The 25,188-nt window shown below is 44.4% G+C and overlaps 2 protein-coding genes and 1 long non-coding RNA gene across 3 annotated transcripts; all 3 read right to left on the bottom strand.

Annotated features, from left to right (window-relative positions):
• Nucleotides 1-4,896: 4,896 nt before the first annotated feature.
• On the bottom strand, nt 4,897-5,856 carry LOC147311006 (olfactory receptor 6N2-like). The gene has a single exon (XM_086267643.1). The coding sequence runs from the start codon at nt 5,854-5,856 to the stop codon at nt 4,897-4,899; it is 960 nt and encodes a 319-aa protein (XP_086123769.1).
• Nucleotides 5,857-16,614: 10,758 nt separating this feature from the next.
• Nucleotides 16,615-18,068, bottom strand: LOC147311005 (uncharacterized). The gene is made up of 3 exons (XR_015125375.1): nt 17,650-18,068; nt 17,371-17,576; nt 16,615-17,291 (listed from the first exon to the last, which is right to left on the bottom strand). It is a non-coding gene; the product is annotated as an uncharacterized LOC147311005 (long non-coding RNA).
• Nucleotides 18,069-23,762: 5,694 nt separating this feature from the next.
• Nucleotides 23,763-24,722, bottom strand: LOC147311004 (olfactory receptor 6N2-like). Its single transcript, XM_086267799.1, has one exon. The coding sequence runs from the start codon at nt 24,720-24,722 to the stop codon at nt 23,763-23,765; it is 960 nt and encodes a 319-aa protein (XP_086123925.1).
• Nucleotides 24,723-25,188: the final 466 nt, after the last annotated feature.

Raw genomic sequence — 25,188 nt, 5'->3', positions numbered from 1 at the left:
GGAAGTCATGAACACACAGCAAGTTGAGGGTACGACAAGACAGGGAGCACAGGAAAACACAGGGCTTAAATACACAGGGGAGTAATTAGGAAATGGACAACAGGAGGGAGACACAGCTGGGAGAAATTAGGCTAACGAGACAGGAGAGAGGTAAAACTAAACACATTGACATGAGACATGAACTTTCAGAATAAAACAGGAAACTAACAGACACAGAGAACCAGACAGGACACTGAACTTGGCAGGCAGACTCACGAGCAGACACAGTGACACCATGGACAGACAGAGGGAACACAGGCAGGCATGAAACAAACACACTAACACATAGCAAACCTAAACAAAAGACAAGGCAGAATAAACAAGAATATAGAAGAATATAAAGAAACACAAAACACCGAGTCCTCAGACTCAGGACCATGACATGTTCGCCACATCCCCACTGAATTGAAGGCTCTTAGCATTCTATGCATTCCATTGAGTCAACGGCTTTCATTTTCATTTTTCTCCTTGTGTGATTAAGTCTTACCTGTAGGCCATTCTGTGGATACAGTGATGTTAAGGATCTCTGCCTGTAAAATCTCCTCAAACACATGCATAGCAAAGTAGAATATTACCAAGCTCTCAGAGCTTCGCGATTAATAATCAATACTCTTTTGATGTATTTGTTTCGCAACTACTTTCTTCTCCTTTCCCCGTTTGCCACTGATGAACTGATAACACTATCGGAGTTATTACTGTACAACTGTGACATTTAAGAAATCAAAATATTCATATTTTCATTCATTCTTGTGTGTGTGTGTGTGTGTGTGTGTGTGTGTGTGTGTGTGTGTGTGTGTATGTGTGTGTGTGTGTGTACATGCGCACTCGCATATGCCTTAGAAGAATGAAAAAAGGTACTTCAAACTGTATGATGCAATTTACTTCATAATATCAACATGGCCCCTTAAGGCGAATTCATGACTTTAACATTTGGCTACACAAAGCTGCCCCCTGGTGAGTAAGGAGCCGGCTCGCGTTGTTCACTTCAAAGAGTTGGCTCTAAGAGCCATTTTTGTGCCATTTCGTTCGCGACCGACACGTCACTAATTTGTATTCAGCCAATCTTGATATCTGATCACTCAGATCACTGCAGCGTTGACCTGCCCCACACTAAGACTAGGGCCTCAACATAGTCAAAATGAACATACTGTCATGTCTTAATTTCCTTTTATTCATGTTGCCACTTCTCCCTCCTCTGTCTTGCTTTAAGAATATACACTCTGTGGTGTCTAAATTTATTTGGAATGGGAAAAGGCCATCAACATTGCTACAGTTTTACTACTGGTCATTCAAAATCAGGGTGCTTAGGGGGTTGTTACTACCAGAGATGGGCAGTAACGCGTTACTGTAATCCGATAACTTTTTTCAAGTAACGAGTAAAGTAAGGGATTACTATTGCAAAAACGGTAATTAGATTACCGTTACTTTCCCGTAGGAATGCTGCGTTACTGCGTTACTAAAACCGTGATTTTTTTGCGAGAATGTCTCATGACAGTGACGTAAGCGAGTGGACGTTCGTGACAACAGCTGTGTGCAGATCAATGGATAATATATCGAGTGTGGGAGAGAGTATGAGCATGCAGCGTTTAAAGCGTGGAAGTACTGACCTTACTTTAAGTTTGATTCCATAAAAAGTGACAAAAACATTAGTGTCCGTTGTGCGTGGGAAGAAAACTTCTTTTTACAGCGAAAAAAACCTCTAAACTTCCAAGCAAGCACCAAGTGCGCTACGACGTAATGGGAAACTCACAGAGAAACTCGCGGATTCTTCCACTGACCGCCGCGGCACACCTGCACCAGGGTAAACCTCCGCCTACCCTACTCCTGCTTTACAGGTGAAAATAGAGCAACAGGACCGCTGAGTCTCTGACTTTATTTATTTTCTGCTGTGTTTTACTTGCATCTATTTGAAAGAGTGAGTGTAAACACACAAAAATATTTTATGTGCTGGAATGTGCAGAAAATAGGTTTAAATATTAAACAAATTTCTTCCAGTCAGAGAATGTTGCATATAATTAAATTTTTGCTTGATGCATAAAGTTAAAAGATTAAAACTAATAAAACAAGTTTTAAAAAGAGACTTTTCCATTTGATTACATTTTGTATGATGGATTATGTAGAAAAAGTAGAATTGGACTGAAAGATCTATCGCTTTATCACCTATTCAGGTTGTAAATCGTGTTTTTAAAAAGTAACTAAGTAATTAATTACTTTTGAAAATAAGTAATCAGTAAAGTAATGGGATTACTGTTTTGGGGAAGTAATCAGTAATTAGTTACTGATTACTTTTTTCAAGTAACATGACCAACACTGGTGAGGAGTAATCCGAAGCGAACACAGCAGCCGCCCTGCACAGCGCTACCCTTCCAGCGCGTCACACAGACCCGCCGTGTTCCCCCGCAGGAAACAAGCATCGAAGGCGTTTGGAAAGGGAGGGGGATAAGTGTGTGTGTGTGCGTGTCCATAGTTCGCCCTGCCAGGCTAAGTAAACAGTCTACCAGCCAACCCAGGTGGCCTTGTATGGAGTGGGAAGGAACAGACTAAACACAGTCGTTATCAGGGTGTTTTTGTTCGGCTCCAGCCTTGCAGCTGGCGCCAAAGGGGCTATCCGCATGAAGTGATGGTGCTTTTTACTTTAGTGCGAACAGCTCATATGAATTTCAAAGCAGTTCTACAGTCCAACACTGGTCTCTCAATCTCCCGTTGGAGAGCCGCGAGCTTCGCCATACTTGCGTTCTTTGATGTTGTCATTTCTTGTGCTCATGATGTTGGTTTTGATATCTGTTGAGAGGGAAACATGAAGATGAAACCAGAAGATGTCCTTAAGTTGTCATGTGATGTAAACTGTTTAGAACTCATACATATATACCAACAAGACAGTGTACATCACTGTCACAACAGCATTTGTTGTCATCCAAAGGTTTTATGGTTTTTCCTATAATACCTTGTGGCCACTCTCTAGTCAAAATGCCCTGACCGATTTTTTGTCCCAGTCCAGCTGACCAGGTGGTCAAGGTGCGGCCTCATGGTCTCTTGCTTCTACAGCCGAACAGAGCAGGCGGGCTAAAACTTTGTTATCGGTAAGCTGAAGAAATTAATCTCTAACGAGTTAAAATGCCATCCAAACTGATAATGTTCACAAAGTATAATTTTGTACTTGTCGTAGAGGACAGAGTGAAACCAGAAGGTTTACTGAGCTGTGGCTTCATGTAAATGCTGAGCATCCACTCGACGGCGGTAAGCTAAATGTGGCTAATCAGACACGTGATGTGCGGAGTGTGGGTACAGTTGTTGGGTGTCTCTGAAACGCACTGTTGATATGCTAGTTAGATCGTTAACCAAGTCATTAACATGTGAAAAGCTGTAAATGGTTAAAACAGCTGAAAATAAGTTTATGAGAGATAATTGTAAGCAGACTTTATGCTGCTTCCTGCTTAATTTTTTGATGTCAATCATTTGTTTTACAATACAGTGGAACCCCGACTTAGGAATACCCCATTTAACGAAAAATTCAAGTTACGACGGCACTTAACGGCAATATTTCTGCCCGTGTTATGGCAAAATGCCCGTGTAACAAAATCCACTGTCTCTGATTGGCTGAGCCCAGAATGCCTACAATGCCCACAATGCCTTCCAAATCATGTGACAACCCCCTTGGCTTTCGTACTTGAGCTTCGCTGTTCCACTTGAACGACGTATTGTTGTTGCAGTTAGCAATTAGCCTATAGCCTACCATTCACTCAAAAGGCGCGATGGGTGCTTCGACTTACGAAAATTTTCGACTTCTGAAAGACCCTCGGGAACGAATTAATTTCGTAAGTCGGGGTTCAACTGTACTCAGTATTGAATACTTGGAGGTAATTTTTAGTGTATTTCCACTTGTACTAGTAGGCCTATGATACAAGCGGGATTAAGCACATCTATTCTAATACTCCTATTCGTGGACTGAGTCCTTGTGTTTACATGTTATTGAAATTATTTACACTTTGTTCGGTTTCTGATAAGCGTTTGTGTATTGCTCCAACAATGACTTTATATCTGATGGATCTAATGAATGTTTACCATGAAAAGTGAATTATATGGTGACTATAATTCCTGAATGTTTGAAGCCCTGTAGATCATCTTTAACATTGCTGCAGGTTACAACTTCAGGTCTCAAAGTCAAATGAACACTGCAGCATCACTGAGAGTTAAAAACTGTATAAATTATTTCACCTTTAATAAAATGGGTGTTCTGTTTTACAAAGTGTAACAATTACATTTAACATCCAGGTATTCATGAAAACAGAATTTAGTAAATTTAACAGAGTTAGAAATTAGCATTGAATTTACACATTACACTATATTATGTTTATAAATAATGAGTTATGGAAAGTTCAAAAGAATTTTTCATTAAAAAAAACTATATATATATATATATATATATATATATATATATATATATATATATATATATATATATATATATATATATATATATAACTGAGAAAACAGAAGACACTGTGATGAATATTCACATGCTTGTCAGCGTCAAAGAGAGACTTCTACTAATTGATTCATTCTACTAAATTATTTTTATGTGAATATACAATAGTAAATAATAATCTATGACAATAAAGAAGGGGAAATGTGAAATGCAGGCATATGAGATGTTTAGAATTTAAACATTACCAGAAACAGTTTAAGAAATTGTTTGTCTTTGTTTTATGACCATTATGTTGTCATCAATAGAAGAACAGAAATGAACATTTACATAAATGTCATGACATTTCTATAAATTTGATCTCTTTTCCTCTGTCTAGTATGTAAAATCGGAGAAAAGGTACTCCATTGTCTAGTTTGCATTACAATTTAAAATTATATGCCATACATTTGATAATAGGGCAGTAATACCAGTGTTATTAAACTTGACAACAATATTTTGATATGTTTGAAAATTTCATTCATTTTGAGTCCATATATGATTGGATTTAAAAGAGGATGGAATACAATTGACTGAAACGTCAATGTCAAACGAAGAGTTTTGGATAGATCAGAATCCAGTCGAACTATAATTATATCAAAGAAAATAAAACAGGAAAAGTTGGTTAACACCAGCAGGTGGGGTAAACATGTCTTTACAGCTTTTTTCCTCACTTCTCTACAACAATGGTAAGATATTCTAATAATCCTGATGTATGTAAAAAGTATGAAAAGCAAAGGTAGAAGGGCAATTCTTATCAACATGATCACACCATATATAGATATTGCGACCGAGGGCACACACTGAAGCTTGTAAAGTGAATTATTACAAAAAATTCCTGTCAGAGAAAAGCTACAGAGTTTGACATTCGAATACAACACACCCATCACTGAGGTTTCAAAAGCAGGTATAAGCCAAGCTAAAATCAGACATACATAAATAGTTATTCTATTCATAATAACTGGATATTGCAGGGGTTTACATATAGACACATACCTGTCATATGCCATTGCTGCCAACAGTAAAAATTCTGAACCAACCAAGGTGTAATATGATAAACCTTGGAAAAGACAGAGTGGATATGATATCATCTGTTTTTCAGACAAAACATCAGATAAGAGCTTTGGATAGATAATCATGCTGTAAAGAACAGAGTTGATTAACAAAGCTGCAATAAAAATGTACATTGGCTCGTGAAGGTTTTTGTGAGTCCAGATAAGGAAAACTATAGTGGAATTAAAGCAGAGTATCAGAATATAAAGTGTAAATATGATCACAAAATAAAGATACCTGTATTTGTGCAATTCTGCAAACCCACCTAGAGTTAACAATGTTACATTTAATTCAACATCCATTCAATTAACAAAAATGTTATTTACTATACAACTAGATGACATAAATGGTATTCATTAAAAAACAAATGAAAAGACAAGTCTTAATGTATTTGTTACAACCCACTCTGTTAGGCGTCAGGGGAGGAGTAACATAAACAAGCCCCCCACACAAACTGAGTAAAGTAAAAAGTTTTAATTTCAAACTTTAAACAGAAAACCGACAGGGCTGTTCAACAGACCACTGGGCATATAATTATTACATAAAGAACAAACGAAACAGTCACGCGTAAAAGCTAAGGGTTAACTAAAGCAGGCTGGCAGCACACAAAATAAAAGCTAAGGGTAACTAAGGCAAGCCAGCATCACAAAACTCTAATGAAACTAAGTTCAGCTGTATATCAGGTTTAAACAAAGAGCAACACAGCAAAGAGGTTTAACAAACAAGATTCACATGCAGAGCAGACGAGAAGGACACTGCATATTCACTTCAGAGCAGCAGTTCCCCCTAGTGTGAAGGATCTTCAGCCTTTTATACTCCCAGGTGCAGACAATCAGCCAGTCAATTGGTCATGGAGGGGTCATGGGATCGCCAGGCAGCAAATCGTCCGCGAGGTCTGGCACACTGTGATCTGCATAAAAGAAGGCTGGCACAGGACTCCCAGCAGCCAGTCATCCACGAGTCCTGGCACACTTAGATTTGCATAAGCACAAAAGGGTAGTCTCACTCTCTCCAAGGCCCAGGGCCGTAACACCACTCCCCTTAAAATACAAGACTACGTTTTGTATATACAGATTTCAATATTCATGACAGACAACAAAACAAGTCATACTCACAACCGGGAGAGGCCATCAGCTAGTACATTTTCTGATCCTTTTATATGCCAAATCTCCAAATTGTACTCTTGCAGCAGCAAGCATCGCCAAATAAACAGGGGTACTCATGGACCAAATTAGCTATGTCTTCTTGTTGCTCGGAATGATTTTAACACTTCAGAGTAAGGCAAGCGGGGCTTAGAACCACTGGAGTCATTCAGTTTTAAACCATCAGCCTCGTCTGTGCTTTCTACCTCTGAGTGACTGAAGACGGCCACAGGAGCACAGCTCCCAGTGGGTTTTGGTTAGGGTCGGGAGTGGTATAACTTTAACATGATTATATGGCAAACACAGGTTTTGCGTCTTCGATTCGGCGTGCTGATTATGTAATCAGTTTCTCCTACTTGTTCGTGTACCTCATAAGGCCCCTCATACTCAGCAGAAAGAGATGATCCGGGGACAGGGAAGAGGACAAGTACTTCATCTCCTGTCTGGAATTGTCGTTTGACAGCAGCCTTATCATAAGCGTGTTTCATTTTTCCTTGTGAAACAGTGAGGTGCTGCTTAGCCAGAGCATTAGCCTGACTCAAACGCTCACAGAAATCCTGCACATATTTGGTCACTCCCACTCTAGGGCTCCCTTCCTGGATCAAATTTCTCTTTCATTGATTTAAGCGGGCCACGAGGCGTGTGGCCAAACACTAGTTCAGAGGGACTGAACCCGAGTGACTCTTGGACAGCTTCGCGAGCAGCAAACAACACAAAGGGAATCCCTTCATCCCAATCCACTTTGGCCTCTAAGCAATACTTGCGGAGCATGGCTTTTAAGGTTTGATGCCACCGCTCTAAAGCTCCTTGGGATTCTGGGTGATAGGCAGAAGACACAACCTGTTTGATTTGTAGGTTTTTAGCTACTTGCTTGAATAATTTAGATTGAAAGTTAGAACCTTGATCTTTTATGACAACTTTAGGCAGTCCGAATGTAGAAAAAACTTAGTAAGGGCTCTCACAACAGACCTTGCCGTAATTTGTGCAGTGGAATAGCCTCAGGGAAACGTGTAGCAGCACACATAATGGTGAGTAAATATTGGTTTCCTGACGTTGTTCTTGGTAGTGGACCTACTTAGTCTACTATGACGTGATCAAATGGTTGATCGACTACTTGGATGGGACATAATGGTGCAGGGGGTATAACCTGATTTGGTTTACCCTCAAGTTGACACATATGGCAACTACGGCAGAAAGCAGCCACATCACGTTTCATGCCAGGCCAGAAGAAGTGTTTTAATAGTAACTGATACGTTTTTTTGATGCCTAAATGTCCTGACCACTGGCTTTCACGAGCAAGCGCCAGGATCTTTGACCGATACAGCGTGGGTATGACAATCTGCTTAACCTTACTCCAGTCCACACTCCTAGCACCCAATGGAAACCATTGACGTATTAGCACAGCTTGTTCTATGAAAAAGGCTTGTTGCTCATTCTTAGCTTGCTCAGCACTTACCACATGCTTAAAACATCGCTGCAACGATTCATCAGCCAACTGGGCCGCCGACAGATTTTCTCTGGTTAAAGGCAGTGGTATTTCTTTTACAGATGGACTAGGCTCCTCAGGGTTTACCAAGTCTGGGGAAGACAAAACATTGTTGTCGTCAGGTAACGTGGCACCCTCCTCAGAAAATGAGGACATCAACACAGAATCAGCGAGGGTAACGTCACCATCTTTACGGGCTTGGGCACGAGTAACCACACAGGCTGGGTACAGCTTTGGGGTCACAGAAATATCTGGGGCATTAGAACTGAAGGGCTTATCCAGCACCTCCAGACTAGGACGCACTAATTCGCCCGTAATATCATTTCCTAGCAACATGGCCACCCCCTCTATTGGTAAGGACGGACATACTGCGACAGGGAAAAATCCCGTAACGAGTTCTGATTTGATATAGACCTGGTGAACGGGTCTGGGAGCATAACCCATCTCTATTCCACGCAGCACAACATTAAAGCCGCATGCACTGTCTGCTGAGAAAGGTAAAGCACTAGAAAGGATTAAGGTCTGAGACCCTTCGGTGTCTCTCAGTATGCGCTTCGAGTAATGAACCGTTTTTCAATACAAGCCTCAGTGCTTCAGAAAGCTTCATTTGGCCATCACTACCGACAGGGCTGTTCAACAGACCACTGGGCATATAATTATTACATAAAGAACAAACGAAACAGTCACGCGTAAAAGCTAAGGGTTAACTAAAGCAGGCTGGCAGTACACACAATAAAAGCTAAGGGTAACTAAGGCAAGCCAGCATCACAAAACTCTAATGAAACTAAGTTCAGCTGTATATCAGGTTTAAACAAAGAGCAACACAGCAAAGAGGTTTAACAAACAAGATTCACATGCAGAGCAGACGAGAAGGACACTGCATGTTCACTTCAAAGCAGCAGTTCCCCCTAGTGTGAAGGATCTTCAGCCTTTTATACTCCCAGGTGCAGACAATCAGCCAGTCAATTGGTCATGGAGGGGTCATGGGATCGCCAGGCAGCAAATCGTCCGCGAGGTCTGGCACACTGTGATCTGCATAATCAGAATCAGAATCAGCTTTATTTGTCACAAGCAGGTTGCCCTGCAGTGAAATGGGACCCCCCGACCTTACACACATAACACAGACATCACATGGGGTTACAAGTCGGAGATTGGTAGCGTTACAGAAAAGAACACTGAAATGTACACAACAACGGGAGGGTACAAGAGGAAAACAAGAGACCTCCACTCATGCTGTGCTTCCATGGTAGGACAGCACGAGAACAGGAAACAAAAAAAACTCTGCAGAAAAAAAAGCACATGAATGGCCACAGCACAACATTATGAAAGACATGACAAGCCACAGGGTTGGGTAGGGGATATCATAACACAATAAACACAGTGTGCACATCTGATCTGGGACTGCTGCAATCTTTCGACTGCGCCGCCAGCTGACCCGATGTCCAAATCATGGGGGAGGTAAGCATCGAAGGCGCTGGAAGGGGAGGGGGGATGGGTGAGTGCTTATCAGTGTAAGTGTATGTGTGTGCGTGTCCATAGTTCAGCAGAGACAGTGTCCTTCGCCCTATCAGGCTAAGTAAACAGTCCTCCAGCCAATCCAGGTGTCCTTGCATGGGATGGGAAGAATAGTCATCACACAGTCGTTATCAGGGAGTGATTGTTCGGCTCCAGCCTTGGGCCTGCAGCTGGCGCCGTGGTGGTGTCCGCATTTTGATGTTGATTTTGTTGATTTTTTCATGCGAGCAGCCCAGGAGAATGTCAAGTTGCTCTTTAACACTCTGACGCTGGTCTCTCAATCTCCCGTTGGAGAGTCGCGAGCCTCCCCATGATGGTATCAAACTTCTGTTCCATGGTGTTATCATTCTTTTGATTCTGAGACCCCACAACTGCAGTGATCCGTTCCGCGATGTGTTCCAACTTTCGCTCAAGGGTCTCATTTTGAGCAGGCCTCTCTCTGATGTATCCCCCCATACGCTCAATGGTGTTGTTTTGAGCCTTCACAGCAGCTGTAAGCGTCTCCAAGGTGTTAACCATGCTGCGTTCATTGTGAGAGGTCGCGCCTCGTCCCATCGTTTCAATTCCAGTGGGCAGCCTTGGGGGGGTTTGAACAGCCGGTTCTGCTCTCTTATTTCTCCGATAAACCAGGGCCAAGCCAGCTCCGATCAGCAAGAACCCTGTTATCATGGTTCCGAATAGGTAGATATCTTCAGCGTCCTTGATCGACAGGCACATGACCCTCCAGTTCTGCCACCCGTCCATCGTGTATCCGGCAGGGAAAGTCCCTCCAGGGTACTCAGGCTCTCCCGAGCCCAGACTTCTCGTTGAGAAAAGGGTGTCAATAGCATTCAGAGACCAGTTGATCAAATCCATAATTCTCTTTTAGGTTTAGAGAACGACAGTGAGCGACTGTTCCAGGGAAAGTAATGCACACGAGACAAGACAAGGACACAGAGGCTAAGCAGGGAAGATAGGGGTAAGAAGGCTGGCACAGGACTCCCAGCAGCCAGTCATCCACGAGTCCTGGCACACTTAGATTTGCACAAGCACAAAAGGGTAGTCTCACTCTCTCCGAGACCCAGGGCCGTAACAGTATTGTAGTAATACTTTTCCAGCACCGAACTAAGAAGTAATTGGCTCTGTGGCTTTGTTTTATCAGACAACTTCCCATTCTCAATGGGACTCATTAAGTTCTTCAAGAACATGTAAACAACTTCACCAAACTTTATCAGTTGATATTTTTGTCTGTATGATCTGTCATCATACATCATACCTCATACAGAGGTGGGTAGACTTAGTAGTGTAGATAAAATAATAATAAAATATCATTATTATTATTATTATTATTATTATTATTTGTATATAACTTTCCATAACCAAAGTGCTTGCTGGTACAGGAGAAGCACTTCTAGTATATATTCTGAGCCCAGGCCATGAAGGACAGGTAATTAGTAAAATCTTAAAATCAATTCTAATGCAATATGCTAATTTTTCTTAGTCTTTAGAAGATATCTAGCTGCTGTATTTTGCACGATCTACAGTCAATTTAATGCTTTCTGAATGATACCTGTTAGAAGACCATTACATTACTGTATTTTTTGGATTATAAAGGTGCACTTTAAATCCTCTAATTTTCACAAAAATCAACAGTGCACCTTATGTATGAATTCTGGCTATGCATACTGACCTTGAACCAATTTTATGTGGTACACAGTGCTCAAAAATCTGTGAAAAAATGTCTTAGCACGGGTCCAAAACTCTGTCCGCTTCAGGTCTCAAAGTCAAATGAACACTGCAGCATCACTGAGAGTCAAAAACTGTCTAAATTATTTCACCTTTAATAAAATGGGTGTTCTGAGCCCCGGCTTGGACAGTCTCAGTCGTTGTGTCCTTGGGCAAGACACTTCACCCGTTGCCTACTGGTGGTGGTCAGAGGGCCCAGTGGCGCCAGTGTTTGGCAGCCTCGCCTCTGTCAGTGCGCCCCAGGGTGGCTGTGGCTACAATGTAGCTTGCCGTCACCAGTGTGTGAATGTGTGTGTGAATGGGTGGATGACTGGATATGTAAAGCGCTTTTGGGGTCCTTAGGGACTAGTAAAGCGCTTTAAGATGGCGGCGCGCACAGACGCAGCGGCCCGGAGCTCCTACACTTTTGCACTTTTGGTGGTACTGTGTATTATTTCACACAGTCTGGGGTTACTTCAATACAACAGAGATGATCTACTACAACTAAGCCGTGGATGTCACGGCGACGGATGGCCGGTACTGAATAGGACTCAGGTGCAGAAACCCAGAGCGGAGACAGTAGATGATTTAATAGTTTATTACGGTTAAGTGCAAGGGGAACAAAAAAAGGGAAACGTGGCAAAGACAGAAAATGACGAGACGTGGAGCCTTGGTGTGGCGTGCCCAGGGGAACGTGGCTAGGGCGAGGGAACGAGGCCTGAGAAGTGGAACGGAGCTGAGTGGGGAACAGTCACACTGAGGGGAGAGGATATAGAAGTTAGGCGGGTAGTGAAGGCAGCTCAGAAGTGGCCAGTATAAGAGCAGCAATTCTTACTTGCAGTTAGGGACCTGGAGTGTTTGAGAGGGGGATGATGAAGATCCAGGGGAGGCTGAGTGGCGTGGAAAGGCTGACCTGAGATCCGGGGCTCCAGATGGAGTGTGATGGCAGGAGGGCAGGCAGGTGAGGCACAGAGGGATTTCCAAAATGATCACTAGGTATTCCAAGTCCGGAGGTGGAGTGAGCCAGGGTGGGTACAGCAACTGTAGCACAAAAGAGTCTTTGTTAGTAAGATGAATCACAGCGAGAATTTGAAACACAAGACCTGTTACCAACATGGGTTGATGACGAACTGGCAGTGAGTGAACATCGATGTGTGGTTTAAATCCCTCTGGTTTGATAGCCTGCAATAGGTTCCAGGTGTGCAGGAGCTGGAGTTGGCCCTGCCCAGGGGCGGATCCCAGGTCAGTTCAGGAGCCTAATGGAAACTCCAGCCACCCACCGTAGACCATGACAGTACCCCCCCCCCTCAAGGGACGCCACCCGGCGGCCGACCGGTCCCCAGCCCGCGACGTGACCTGAAAAAATCAGAGACAAGAGCAGGATCAAGGATAAACGAGCGAGGAACCCAGGCACGTTCCTCAGGCCCATACCCCTCCCAGTCCACCAAAAACTGGCGACCCCGACCACGGCGACGGACGTCAACGATCCGCTGAACCGTATAGGCCGGATGACCATCGATGAGCCGGGCGGGCGGAGGGGGGTCGGAAGGCGGGCACAGCACACTGGACAGCACAGGCCTGACTTGGGAAACATGAAAAACCGGGTGAATCCGCAGACTGGGAGGAAGCTCGAGCTTCACAGCAGAGGGCGAGATGACCGAGTGGATGACATACGGCCCAATAAACCGAGGAGCCAGCTTGCAGGAGGAAACTTTAAGGGGAACATCCTTAGCCGACAGCCACACCTTCTGCCCTGGAGCGTACCGAGGAGCTGGCGACCGTAGACGATCTGCATAGCGGCAGTGGCGGGCAGCAGCTTTCTTCAGTGCCTCCTGGGTCCGAGTCCAGACGCGGCGGCAGCGCTGGAGATGGTGCTGGACGGAAGGCACAGCCAAATCAGCCTCTTCCTCAGGGAAGAGGGGAGGCTGATAGCCCAGGGACGCTTCAAATGGAGAGAGACCAGTGGATGCGGAAACATGAGAATTGTGCGCATACTCCACCCATGGGAGATGTGCTGACCAGGTAGCCGGGTTATGGGAAACCATGCAGCGGAGCATGGACTCCAGCTCTTGGTTGAGCCTCTCAGTCTGCCCGTTGGTTTGAGGGTGGTAACCAGAACTGAGGTTGGCTCGAGCACCCAGGGCAGAGCAGAAAGATTCCCAAACCTGGGATGTAAACTGAGGTCCCCTGTCAGAAGTGACCTCGGCAGGAATCCCGTGGAGTTTGAAGACGTGGTCAACCATCAGTCTTGCAGTTTCCGTGGCAGTGGGTAGTTTCTCCAGGGCAACGAAGTGAGCTGCTTTTGAAAACCTGTCGATCACAGAGAGTATCACTGTTTTACCTGCTGACCTAGGCAGTCCAGTGACAAAGTCCAGGGAAATGTGGGACCAAGGACGAGAAGGTACGGCTAGAGGTTGTAGAAGACCGGATGGTCGCTGATTTCGGGTCTTGTTCCTGGCGCACACGTCACAGGCAGAGACGTAGTCCCGCACATCATGTTCCAGAGTTGCCCACCAGAAGTGACGACGTAGTAGTGCGATGGTGCGGCCGATTCCAGGATGGCAGGAAAACCGGGAGGTATGAGCCCACTTAATTACAGCCGAACGGGTTGCTGTGGGAATGAAGCGGCGGCCCGGAGGACCTGTGCCAGGGTCTGGTTCATCCAGTAAAGCACGCTGGATGGATTCCTCTATGTCCCAGGATAAAAACGCTACGCGGCAGGAGGCAGGAAGCACAGGAGCTGGTTCGGTGGGTTCAGCGTCTGGGTCGTAAAGACGAGACAGGGCATCAGCCTTGGCGTTCTTGGAACCTGGACGGAAAGAGATGGCAAACTTGAAGCGATCAAAGAACAGAGACCAACGGGCCTGGCGGGCGTTTAGACGCTTAGCTGTTTTGAGGTAAGTAAGGTTTTTATGATCTGTGAAGATGGTGAATGGGTGTTCAGCTCCTTCCAATAGGTGACGCCACTCTTCCAGGGCTAACTTAATAGCCAGCAACTCTCTGTCTCCTACATCATAGTTGCGTTCAGCTGACGAGAGTCGACGTGAAAAAAAGGCACATGGGTGTAACTTGGCCTTGGAACCTGAATGCTGTGAAAGGACCGCTCCGACGCCGACGTCGGACGCGTCTACCTCTAGAACAAATGGCTTGGAGTGATCTGGGTGACACAATACTGGAGCTGAAGTAAATAGGCGCTTGAGCCTACTGAATGCTACCTCAGCTTCAGGTGTCCAGATGAACTGTCTTTTGGTGGATGTGAGTGTAGTGAGAGGAGTGGCTACCTGGCTGTAGTTGCGAATAAACCTCCGGTAGAAATTGGCAAAGCCGAGGAAACGTTGTAGGTGCTTGCGTGACGTGGGCGTGGGCCACTCCAGGATCGTGCGGATCTTGGCTGGATCAGTCTTCACCTGCCCTCCTGCGAGTATATAGCCAAGAAAAGTGACAGATTGTGCATGAAACTCACATTTCTCGGCTTTGACGTAAAGTCGGTTTTCCAGGAGGCGTTGGAGGACTGCTCGGACGTGGACATGGTGTTCCTGGGGGGTCTTGGAGAAAATGAGTATGTCATCAAGATAAACAAAGACAAACTGGTTCAGGAAATCACGGAGCACGTCGTTGACCAGGTTCTGAAAGACAGCGGGGGCATTGGTTAACCCAAACGGCATGACGAAATACTCAAAATGACCTAGGGGCGTATTAAAAGCCGTTTTCCATTCGTCCCCCTCCCTGATGCGGACAAGGTGGTAGGCATTGCGGGGATCCAGTTTGGTGAATACGGTGACTTCATGGAGGGGTTCGAAGGCTGAGCTGATAAGGGGTAAAGGATATTTGTTTTTAATGGTGATGTCGTTTAACCCTCTGTAGTCTATGCATGGACGGAGTGATTTATCCTTCTTTTCCACAAAAAAGAAGCCGGCGGCCACTGGAGAGGAGGATGGGCGGATGATACCTGCAGCTAATGACTCGTGGATGTACTTTTCCATGGACTCTCTTTCTGGTCTGGAGATGTTGAATAGCCGGCTAGAGGGAAGCGGAGCACCAGGTAGAAGGTCGATAGCGCAGTCATAAGGCCTGTGGGGTGGTAAGGACGACGCTTTGTCTTTACTGAAAACTTCCTGGAGGTCATGGTACTCAGGTGGGACGAGTGTGAGGTCAACCGGATCAACGCCCGAGGTGTTAGTGTCAGGGGCACCCGGCGATAGGGCAGACTTGAGGCAGTGGGCTAGACAAAAAGGGCTCCAACTAGCGATTTTACTTCCAGACCAGTCTATATGAGGGTTGTGTTTCTGTAGCCAGGGGTAGCCTAGGATGAGTGGTGAATCAGGAGAAGAGAAGGTGAATAAGGTAATGGCTTCATGGTGGTTTCCAGAGGTGACGAGGGTTACGGGGCCAGCCTGATGGGTTATCTGAGACAATATTTGATCGTTTAATGCGGTAACAGGGATGGGAGGATCGAGAGTCTTGAGTGGCAAATGAAGGCGTCTAGCGAGAGCTAAATCTATTAAATTTTGCTCTGCTCCGGAATCAACGAGAGCATGGAGGGGGTGAGAAACCTTATTTAGACACAGGGTGACTGGTAGAATTAACCGGGGTTTGGAACTGAAAGAGGATCCGCCCACCAGTATCCCCGAAATTACCGGCGGGCGGAGCCTTTTGGCCGAACCGAACACTGCGCTAACCTATGCTCCACTGAGCCACAGTAAAAACACGCGCCCGACCGAAGCCGTCGTTCTCGCTCCTCTGGTGTGAGACGAGAGCGGCCGATTAGCATAGGCTCCGGAGCGGCGTCCGTTTCCACGGAAACGGGAGCGGATGTTGACACCGGACGTGACGGTGGAGGAAGTGAAAACGTACGAGGCGCAGGTTTACGATGTTTCTGGTTCTTTTCTGCCTCCCTTTCCCTCAGGCGATTATCTATCCGAAGGGAAAGGGAGACCAAGTCTTCAAAGGATTTGGGCTCATCGCGGGAAGCGAGCTGGTCTTTGAGCTCGTCGTTTAAGGCGCGACGGAACACTCCCCGAAGGGCATGATCGGGCCAATTGGCCTCGGCGGCTGCGGTACGGAAGTCGATAATGAACTCAGCGACACTCCGGCTCCCCTGTTGCAATCCGAGCAACCTTTCATCAGAACTACCCTCCGATACTGGGTGAGTAAAGGTCTTTTTAAACGAGCAGGTTGGGAGCGGGTGAGCCGACAGGTACGCCTCGGCCCATAACAGCGCCTTGCCCTGTAGCTTAGCCACCAGATATGCTACCCGAGCTGATTCGCTAGTAAATGAACGGGGTGAATGCGTGAACGCGAGAGAACATTTCAGTAGAAAGGCCGTACAGCGGCCCCGCTCCCCAGAGTACGGCTCGGGTTCTGGGAATGCAGCATCGCGAAACACGGAGCCCGAAGGGGTCGGAGCTGGGGAAGACTGGGGAGGTTCTGCCACGGGCGCAGGGGACGCGGAGGATGGGCCTGGAGGAGGGGAAAGAGCCGACTGAATCTCCTGCAGGGAAGCTAATATCCTAGCCTGGGTCTCGCCTATGGCTTGACACCGGGTGTCGAGAACCTGCAACGCTTGCTCATGAGCCCCTAAAATGGCTCCCTGCTTGGAGACTGCTGCACGTACTGGGTCTGCTGAGTCCATTTGTTGGCCAGTTCGTACTGTCACGGCGACGGATGGCCGGTACTGAATAGGACTCAGGTGCAGAAACCCAGAGCGGAGACAGTAGATGATTTAATAGTTTATTACGGTTAAGTGCAAGGGGAACAAAAAAAGGGAAACGTGGCAAAGACAGAAAATGACGAGACGTGGAGCCTTGGTGTGGCGTGCCCAGGGGAACGTGGCTAGGGCGAGGGAACGAGGCCTGAGAAGTGGAACGGAGCTGAGTGGGGAACAGTCACACTGAGGGGAGAGGATATAGAAGTTAGGCGGGTAGTGAAGGCAGCTCAGAAGTGGCCAGTATAAGAGCAGCAATTCTTACTTGCAGTTAGGGACCTGGAGTGTTTGAGAGGGGGATGATGAAGATCCAGGGGAGGCTGAGTGGCGTGGAAAGGCTGACCTGAGATCCGGGGCTCCAGATGGAGTGTGATGGCAGGAGGGCAGGCAGGTGAGGCACAGAGGGATTTCCAAAATGATCACTAGGTATTCCAAGTCCGGAGGTGGAGTGAGCCAGGGTGGGTACAGCAACTGTAGCACAAAAGAGTCTTTGTTAGTAAGATGAATCACAGCGAGAATTTGAAACACAAGACCTGTTACCAACATGGGTTGATGACGAACTGGCAGTGAGTGAACATCGATGTGTGGTTTAAATCCCTCTGGTTTGATAGCCTGCAATAGGCTCCAGGTGTGCAGGAGCTGGAGTTGGCCCTGCCCAGGGGCGGATCCCAGGTCAGTTCAGGAGCCTAATGGAAACTCCAGCCACCCACCGTAGACCATGACAGTGGAGATCTTCAACTAACATCCGAGTATCTCATCCCCCCGGAGATCGTTAAGCAACCCCCGGGGCTACCCGCAACAGCAAGCCGCAGGAGGAGACGTTGCGAGCGGAGGCAGAAGAGAGGCAAGCGGGGAGGCCTGTGGGCACGGCTAAAGACTAGTCCGTTTAAACCACCACTCCCGATCATATTCCTCTCCAACGCCCGTTCAATCCGTTACAAACTGGATGAAATACGACTGCAGATCGCCACTCGACGGACTTTTCATAACTGTTCGTGCATGATTTTCACTGAAACCTGGCTGGACAGCGCCATTCCCGATGCGGCTATCGATCTAGCAGGCCGCACCGCCTATCGAGCCGACAGGTCTGCGGACTCGGGTAAGAAGACTGGCGGGGGGCTGTGCATCTATATTAACAACCTTTGGTGCACGAACGTCACGGTAACGGAAAAACTGTGCAGTACAGAGGTAGAACTGTTGGTGTTAAAGTGCCGTCCATTCTATCTCCCTCGGGAATTTTCTGCCGTTTACATCTGCGCTGTTTACATTCCACCAGATGCTAATGCTAAGCTAGCGTTAGCACAATTGAGCAGCAGCATCAATAACAGCCTGGTAGCACACCCGGACAGTGTCTTTATTGCGGCTGGGGATTTTAACCACGCGGACCTGAAATCTGTACTTCACAATTTCCACCGTAATGTGAAGTGTGCTACCAGAGGAGATAGAACGTTGGACCAGGTGTACACCAACATGGCGAATGCGTACAGAGCCCAGGCTTATCCCCACCTGGGTCTGTCAGACCATCTCTCCCTTCTGCTACACCCAATATACACACAAAAGATCAAGAGCACTGGGATTACAACCAAAACCGTGAGAACATGGCCGCAGGACGCTATTCCGATGCTTCAGGACTGTTTCCACTGCACAGACTGGGATGTATTCAAGGTGCAGGACACTGACAATCGTGTCGCATTGGACAGTTACACCTCCACTGTCTTGGACTACATCTGTTTCTGTGTGGACAATGTAACAACTTGGAAACGATTCCGTGTGTTCCCTAATAATCCACCCTGGATGACACACGGAGTTCAACAACTTATTCGAACGAGGAACAACGCTTTCAAATCCGGGGACCAGGAGGCATACAGTGCTGCCAGGGCCAACCTGAGAAGAGGCATCAAGACTGCCAAGCAGCAGCACAGGAGGCGTATCGAGGCCAGGTTTGAGAACAACACAAACCCAAGGCAGGTCTGGGAGGGCATCAGGGCTATCACGGACTACAAAAGAAGAACACCATCACCCTCAGCCGACAGTTCTACTCTGGCTGAGGATCTAAATCTCTTTTATGCCCGTTTTGACAGGGAGAACACCGACCCTGTCCTGTCCCCTCTCCCCTCAACCGACCCTGCTCCGGTCCTGAGCACTCATGAGCTGAGGCGTGTGTTCCGGAGCATTAACACCAGGAAGGCGGCCGGGCCGGATGGAGTGCTGGGCCGGGTGCTAAAAGACTGTGCTGCGGACCTGGCGGACGTCTTCACCTCTATATATAACACCTCGTTGTCCTGTTCACTGGTACCATCCTGTTTCAAAGCAGCAACCATCGTTCCCATCCCAAAACAGTCAAATGTCACATGTCTGAACGATTTCAGACCTGTGGCACTCACCCCCATTCCCGCCAAATGCCTGGAGAGACTGGTCATTAAACACATCAGAGCTGCTTTTCCACCATCCCTGGACTCGCACCAGTTTGCATACAGGGAGAACCGGTCAACCGAGGATGCGATCGCCACAGTGCTGCACACATTACTGAAGCACTTGGAACACAGGAACACCTATGCACGGCTCCTCTTTGTAGACTACAGCTCGGCTTTTAATACCATCCGGCCATACAAACTCCGTCCCAAACTCCACCAACTGGGACTTAACTCCTCTCTGTGCAACTGGATTGTGGACTTCCTCACTAACCGTAGACAGAGTGTCAGAGTGGGTAAGAACACCTCTTCCACCCTTGTGGTCAACACCGGTGCCCCTCAGGGGTGTGTTCTGAGCCCTCTGCTATACACTCTCTTCACCCATGACTGTATTTCCTCCTGCGCGTCCAATCTCATTGTTAAGTTTGCAGATGACACTACAGTGCTCGGACTTATATCCAACAATGATGAGACAAACTATAGGACAGAGGTGCAACAACTAGAGTCATGGTGCCACGACAATAACTTGGTCTTAAACACCAAAAAGACCAAGGAGATCATTGTAGATTTCCGGAAGAGGGGCCATAACAACCATCTGCCTCTCTTCATTGGCAGTGAGGCGGTGGAGAGGGTGAGCAGTTTTAAATTCTTGGGGGTAACTGTGACCGAGGACCTGTCCTGGGGCAACCATATCACCTCAGTTGTACGGAAGGCCCAACAGCGCCTCTACTACCTGAGGAGACTGCGGAGCGCACACATTCCCAGATCTCTGATGTTGAACTTCTACAACTGTGCCATCAGCAGCGTTCTGACGTATGGATTTCTAGTGTGGTTCCCCAGCTGCACCAAGGCCGATCAGCAAGCACTCCAGCGGGTGGTGAAAGAAGCTGGCAGAATTATTGGAACAAGTCTGCCAGAGATCAGTAATATCTTCCCCACTCGCTGTCTGAGGAGGGTGCACAGTATCCTGCGGGACCAACATCACCCTGCGCGCCACCTTTTCCATCTGCTGCCCTCAGGGAGAAGGTACAGGTCTATACAGGCCAGAACATCCAGACTGGCCAACAGCCTGTATCCACAGGCTGTGAGGCTCCTGAACTCTCTGCCCCCCTCTCACGGACAATAACCATATCCAACTTCTTAATAGCAATGAACTGGTCTGCATTGGTGCATCATATCTTTATTCTCTTCCCCCTCCTGCCCCCCCCCCCCCCCTCTTTCTTAAATAGATAACTATCATATCTGATATCATATCTCACAGTACAATAATATTGAATGGGTTGCATTGTTGTATTTTGTCATGTTTCTCAGGTCTTTGTCTGAATTTCTACGAACATTATTGCTAAGGATTGTCTTATTGCATTGGAGTCACACTGGGTTAAATATGTACACTTGGGTTTTAAAGGGTTTTTATTATTTTCTTCTTTTTTTGGGTTGTATGGAAGCCCCAAACGCAATTTCATTGTTCTTGACAATGACAATAAATAAATAAATACTAAAATACTAAATACTATATAAATACAGGCCATTTACCATTTTACCATTTCTGTTTTACAAAGTGTCACAATTACATTTAGCATCCAGGTCTTCATGAAAACAGAATTTAGTAAATTTAACAGAGTTAGAAATTAGCATTGAATTTACACATTACACTATACAATACACTATATTATGTTTATAAATAATGAGTTATGGAAAGTTCAAAAGAATTTGACTGCCTGCTCAACCATTTGGTTTAGCATATTTTGAGAGACTATATATAATGAACTGGAGTACTTAGCTTAACTCAACCTTATTGAGCCATCTCTACCACTTGGTTGAGTTATGTTATCCTAAAAAAAAAAACACTAGATGGCACTGTGTCAGGATATGGCAGGCCTCATCTGCCACCCTCCAACCAGGAAATCAGAAAGCAAAAAATCACTCTGGACACATGGACTGTTTTGGCTAAAAATTTTAAAGGTAAGTACATTTTTCTTCAGTATAAACATCTCAGAGTCTTTACTGAACATGATTATGTCATTTGATACCAGAAAATAGCTGTAATAAATCCATAATATTTTTTTAAAAACATGCTCAACCAAACGGTTGATTTGTCAATTGATGGTAAGAGTAGCAAAACTTAGCTAATGTTTAGAACTGTTGTTTTAACATATGAAATTGACTATTTACTATTGAATATAAATAATTTAATGATCTATACATGTAAATATGACATGTTTAAATTTGGATTTGCATTGGCACTGTTCGACCAAATCGCACAGGTGGAGCCACTTTGATGACAGACAAAGAGCTGATGAAGAGAGGGCGTGGAGCTTTTGACTACAGGTCTGCTGAAGGTGTGATCGCAGTTAAATGGTTTGACAACAAATGTGTGAACCTGCTAAGTAATGCTTCTGGGATCATGCCACTTTCAACTGTCAAACGCTGGAGCAAAGAGTCCAAGGCGAAAGTTATGATCCCATGCCCATCACTCATCCCTGCATACAATGAGCATATGGGAGTGATAGATCTCTCTGACATGCTGGTACACCTGTACAAGACCCCAGCCAAGTCTACAAGATGGTACCTGCCACTCTTTGGTTACATGCTTGATCTGTCCATTGCAAATTCCTGGCTGGTCTACAAGAGGGAATGTGGACAACTAAACCAGAAACCAATCACACTCAAAAGATTCTGCCTGGCAGTTGCGCATAGCTTGAAACAAGTCAACAAGCCAGCATCCAAAGTTGGCCGACCATCATCCAGCTCTTCACCACCACCAAAGAAACCACAGCCAGATGTGCGATATGACTGCTTTGGGCATTGGCCACTTCACTGTGACAAGCGAGGCCGATGCAATTACTGTCCAAAGGGCGTCTCAAGATGGAAATGCCAAAAATCCAATGTTTTCTTGTGCTTGAATGCCAGTCAGGAATGCTTTGCAGTGTACCACCAGAAGATCTAATCATCAAGGGGTATTGGTGAAGTTGCATGAACGGCAAAAGAAAAGAGCCAGAACTGTTTCAGTGTGTTCTCAAATTTTTCAGTGCAAAATGGCAATGGTATATAATATACCACCAGAATTTTCTGGAAGATAAAATAAAAAATGTTAGTGCTGTTCCAACACTACAGTGAAAAGTTTATGTTAACAACAGGTCAAAAGTGAATTTGTATGTTTATGAATTTTCGGTAATTGCAGATCAAGTTTTTGATCAAATTTACAATATTTTTGTGTTTTATACATTTTGTGGTTTGTTATTATAACGCCCACTGTTGAAATGGAATCCAACAATGTTTGATGTTTTACTACCACAATAAAGTGGGTCAAACACAAAATTGGGTAGTTATTGTTTTGCAAAATGAGTATAACCTTTACTTTTTTCTACTAGTTATGTCTGTAGAACTTTATGTAGTTGTACCATAGAGAGACATCTCAACCGTTTGGTAGAGGGTAATATTTAAAAAACTATAAGGTGTGTATAATTTTTTTTTTTAATTGTGATCATTATTGACCTAAAGGAATAGAAAATATGAACAAATAATTTTTTCATTGTATTTTTCTTGGTGAGGCAGTCAAAGGGTTAAAAAAAATTATTATTATTTTTTTTAAACTATTGTAAACTTCATGTAGCTGATGGAGGTGACTTTGCAATTGGTCATGTGGTCAGCCGTCGACCATCACAAGCCACAACGTGAGCGTGTGTCAGTGACTGTCTATCCTTTCTCTACAAATACCTACCACATTACATGAAGAGATACACCAAATGGATAGATGGACAAATTAAAGGCTTCAAAATTTTCTGATGATAGGATCAACAGAAAAATCAAATTTTTTACCCAGAGAAGTGTAAATTTTAATTAGCTTATTTAGCTGCATAAATATATATAACTGAGAAAATAGAAGACACTGTGATGAATATTCACATGTTTGTCAGCATCAAAGAGAGACTTCTACTAATTGATTCATTCTGCTAAATTATTTTTATGTGAATATACAATAGTAAATAATAATCTATGACAATATAGAAGGGAAAATGTGAAATGCAGGCATATAAGCTGTTTAGAATTTAAACATTACCAGAAACAGTTTAAGAAATTGTTTGTCTTTGTTTTATGACCATTATGTTGTCATCAATAGAAGAACAGAAATCAAAATTAACATAAATGTCATGACATTTCTATAAATTTGATCTCTTTTCCTCTGTCTAGTATGTAAAATCGGAGAAAAGGTACTCCATTATCTAGTTTGCATTACAATTTCAAATTATATGCCATACATTTGATAATAGGGCAGTAATACCAGTGTTATTAAACTTGACAACAATATTTTGATATGTTTGAAAATTTCATTCATTTTGAGTCCATATATGATTGGATTTAAAAGAGGATGGAATACAATTGACTGAAACGTCAATGTCAAACGAAGAGTTTTGGATAGATCAGAATCCAGTCGAACTATAATTATATCAAAGAAAATAAAACAGGAAAAGTTGATTAACACCAGCAGGTGGGGTAAACATGTCTTTACAGCTTTTTTCCTCACTTCTCTACAACAATGGTAAGATATTCTAAGAATCCTGATGTATGTAAAAAGTATGAAAAGCAAAGGTAGAAGGGCAATGTTTATCAACATGACCACACCATATATAGATATTGCGACCGAGGGCACACACTGAAGCTTGTAAAGTGAACTATTACAAAAAATTCCTGTTAGAGAAAAGCTACAGAGTTTGACATTCGAATACAACACACCCATCACTGAGGTTTCAAAAGCAGGTATAAGCCAAGCTAAAATCAGACATACATAAATAGTTATTCTATTCATAATAACTGGATATTGCAGGGGTTTACATATAGACACATACCTGTCATATGCCATTGCTGCCAACAGTAAAAAGTCTGAACCAACCGAGGCGTAATATGATAAACCTTTGAAAAGACAGAGTGGATATGATATCATCTGTTTTTCAGACAAAACATCAGATAAGAGCTTTGGATAGATAATCATGCTGTAAAGAACAGAGTTGATTAACAAAGCTGCAATAAAAATGTACATTGGCTCGTGAAGGTTTTTGTGAGTCCAGATAAGGAAAACTATAGTGGAATTAAAGCAGAGTATCAGAATATAAAGTGTAAATATGATCACAAAATAAAGATACCTGTATTTGTGCAATTCTGCAAACCCACCTAGAGTTAACAATGTTACATTTAATTCAATATCCATTTAATGAACAAAAATGTTATTTACTATACAACTAGATGACATAAATGGTATTCATTAAAAATCAAATGAAAAGACAAGTCTTAATGTATTGTAGTAATGCTTTTCCAGCACCGAACTAAGAAGTAATTGGCTCTGTGGCTTTGTTTTATCAGACAACTTCCCATTCTCAATGGGACTCATTAAGTTCTTCAAGAACATGTAAACAATTTCACCAAACTTTATCAGTTGATATTTTTGTCTGTATGATCTGTCATCATACATCATACCAAGGTTATTATTGTTAACAAAAACTAACGTAATAATGAAAACTAGAAGTGAAAAAACATTTTCGTTAACGGAAATAAAAATAAAAACAAAAAAAGGAAAACTAACTAAAACTGTAATGAGTGTTCACAAAACTAACTAAAAGTAACTGAATTTATAGCAAAAGTGTGTTTAGTTTTCATTGATGTGTGCGTGTCATACA

The sequence above is a fragment of the Aulonocara sp. 'chitande type north' Nkhata Bay genome, linkage group LG16 (genome assembly GCF_057382095.1).
Source record: "Aulonocara sp. 'chitande type north' Nkhata Bay isolate Kocher_YH1m ecotype deep benthic linkage group LG16, A_spYH_male_GT1.1, whole genome shotgun sequence".
NCBI classification, from domain to species: domain Eukaryota; kingdom Metazoa; phylum Chordata; class Actinopteri; order Cichliformes; family Cichlidae; genus Aulonocara; species Aulonocara sp. 'chitande type north' Nkhata Bay.
This window is presented reverse-complemented; position numbering and strand designations above follow the sequence as displayed.

What these genes read in the sequence shown, in the direction of transcription:
- LOC147311006 (XM_086267643.1), bottom strand. Translation starts at nt 5,856, where the DNA reads ATGGATGTTGAATTAAATGTAACATTGTTAACTCTAGGTGGGTTTGCA.
- LOC147311004 (XM_086267799.1), bottom strand. Translation starts at nt 24,722, where the DNA reads ATGGATATTGAATTAAATGTAACATTGTTAACTCTAGGTGGGTTTGCA.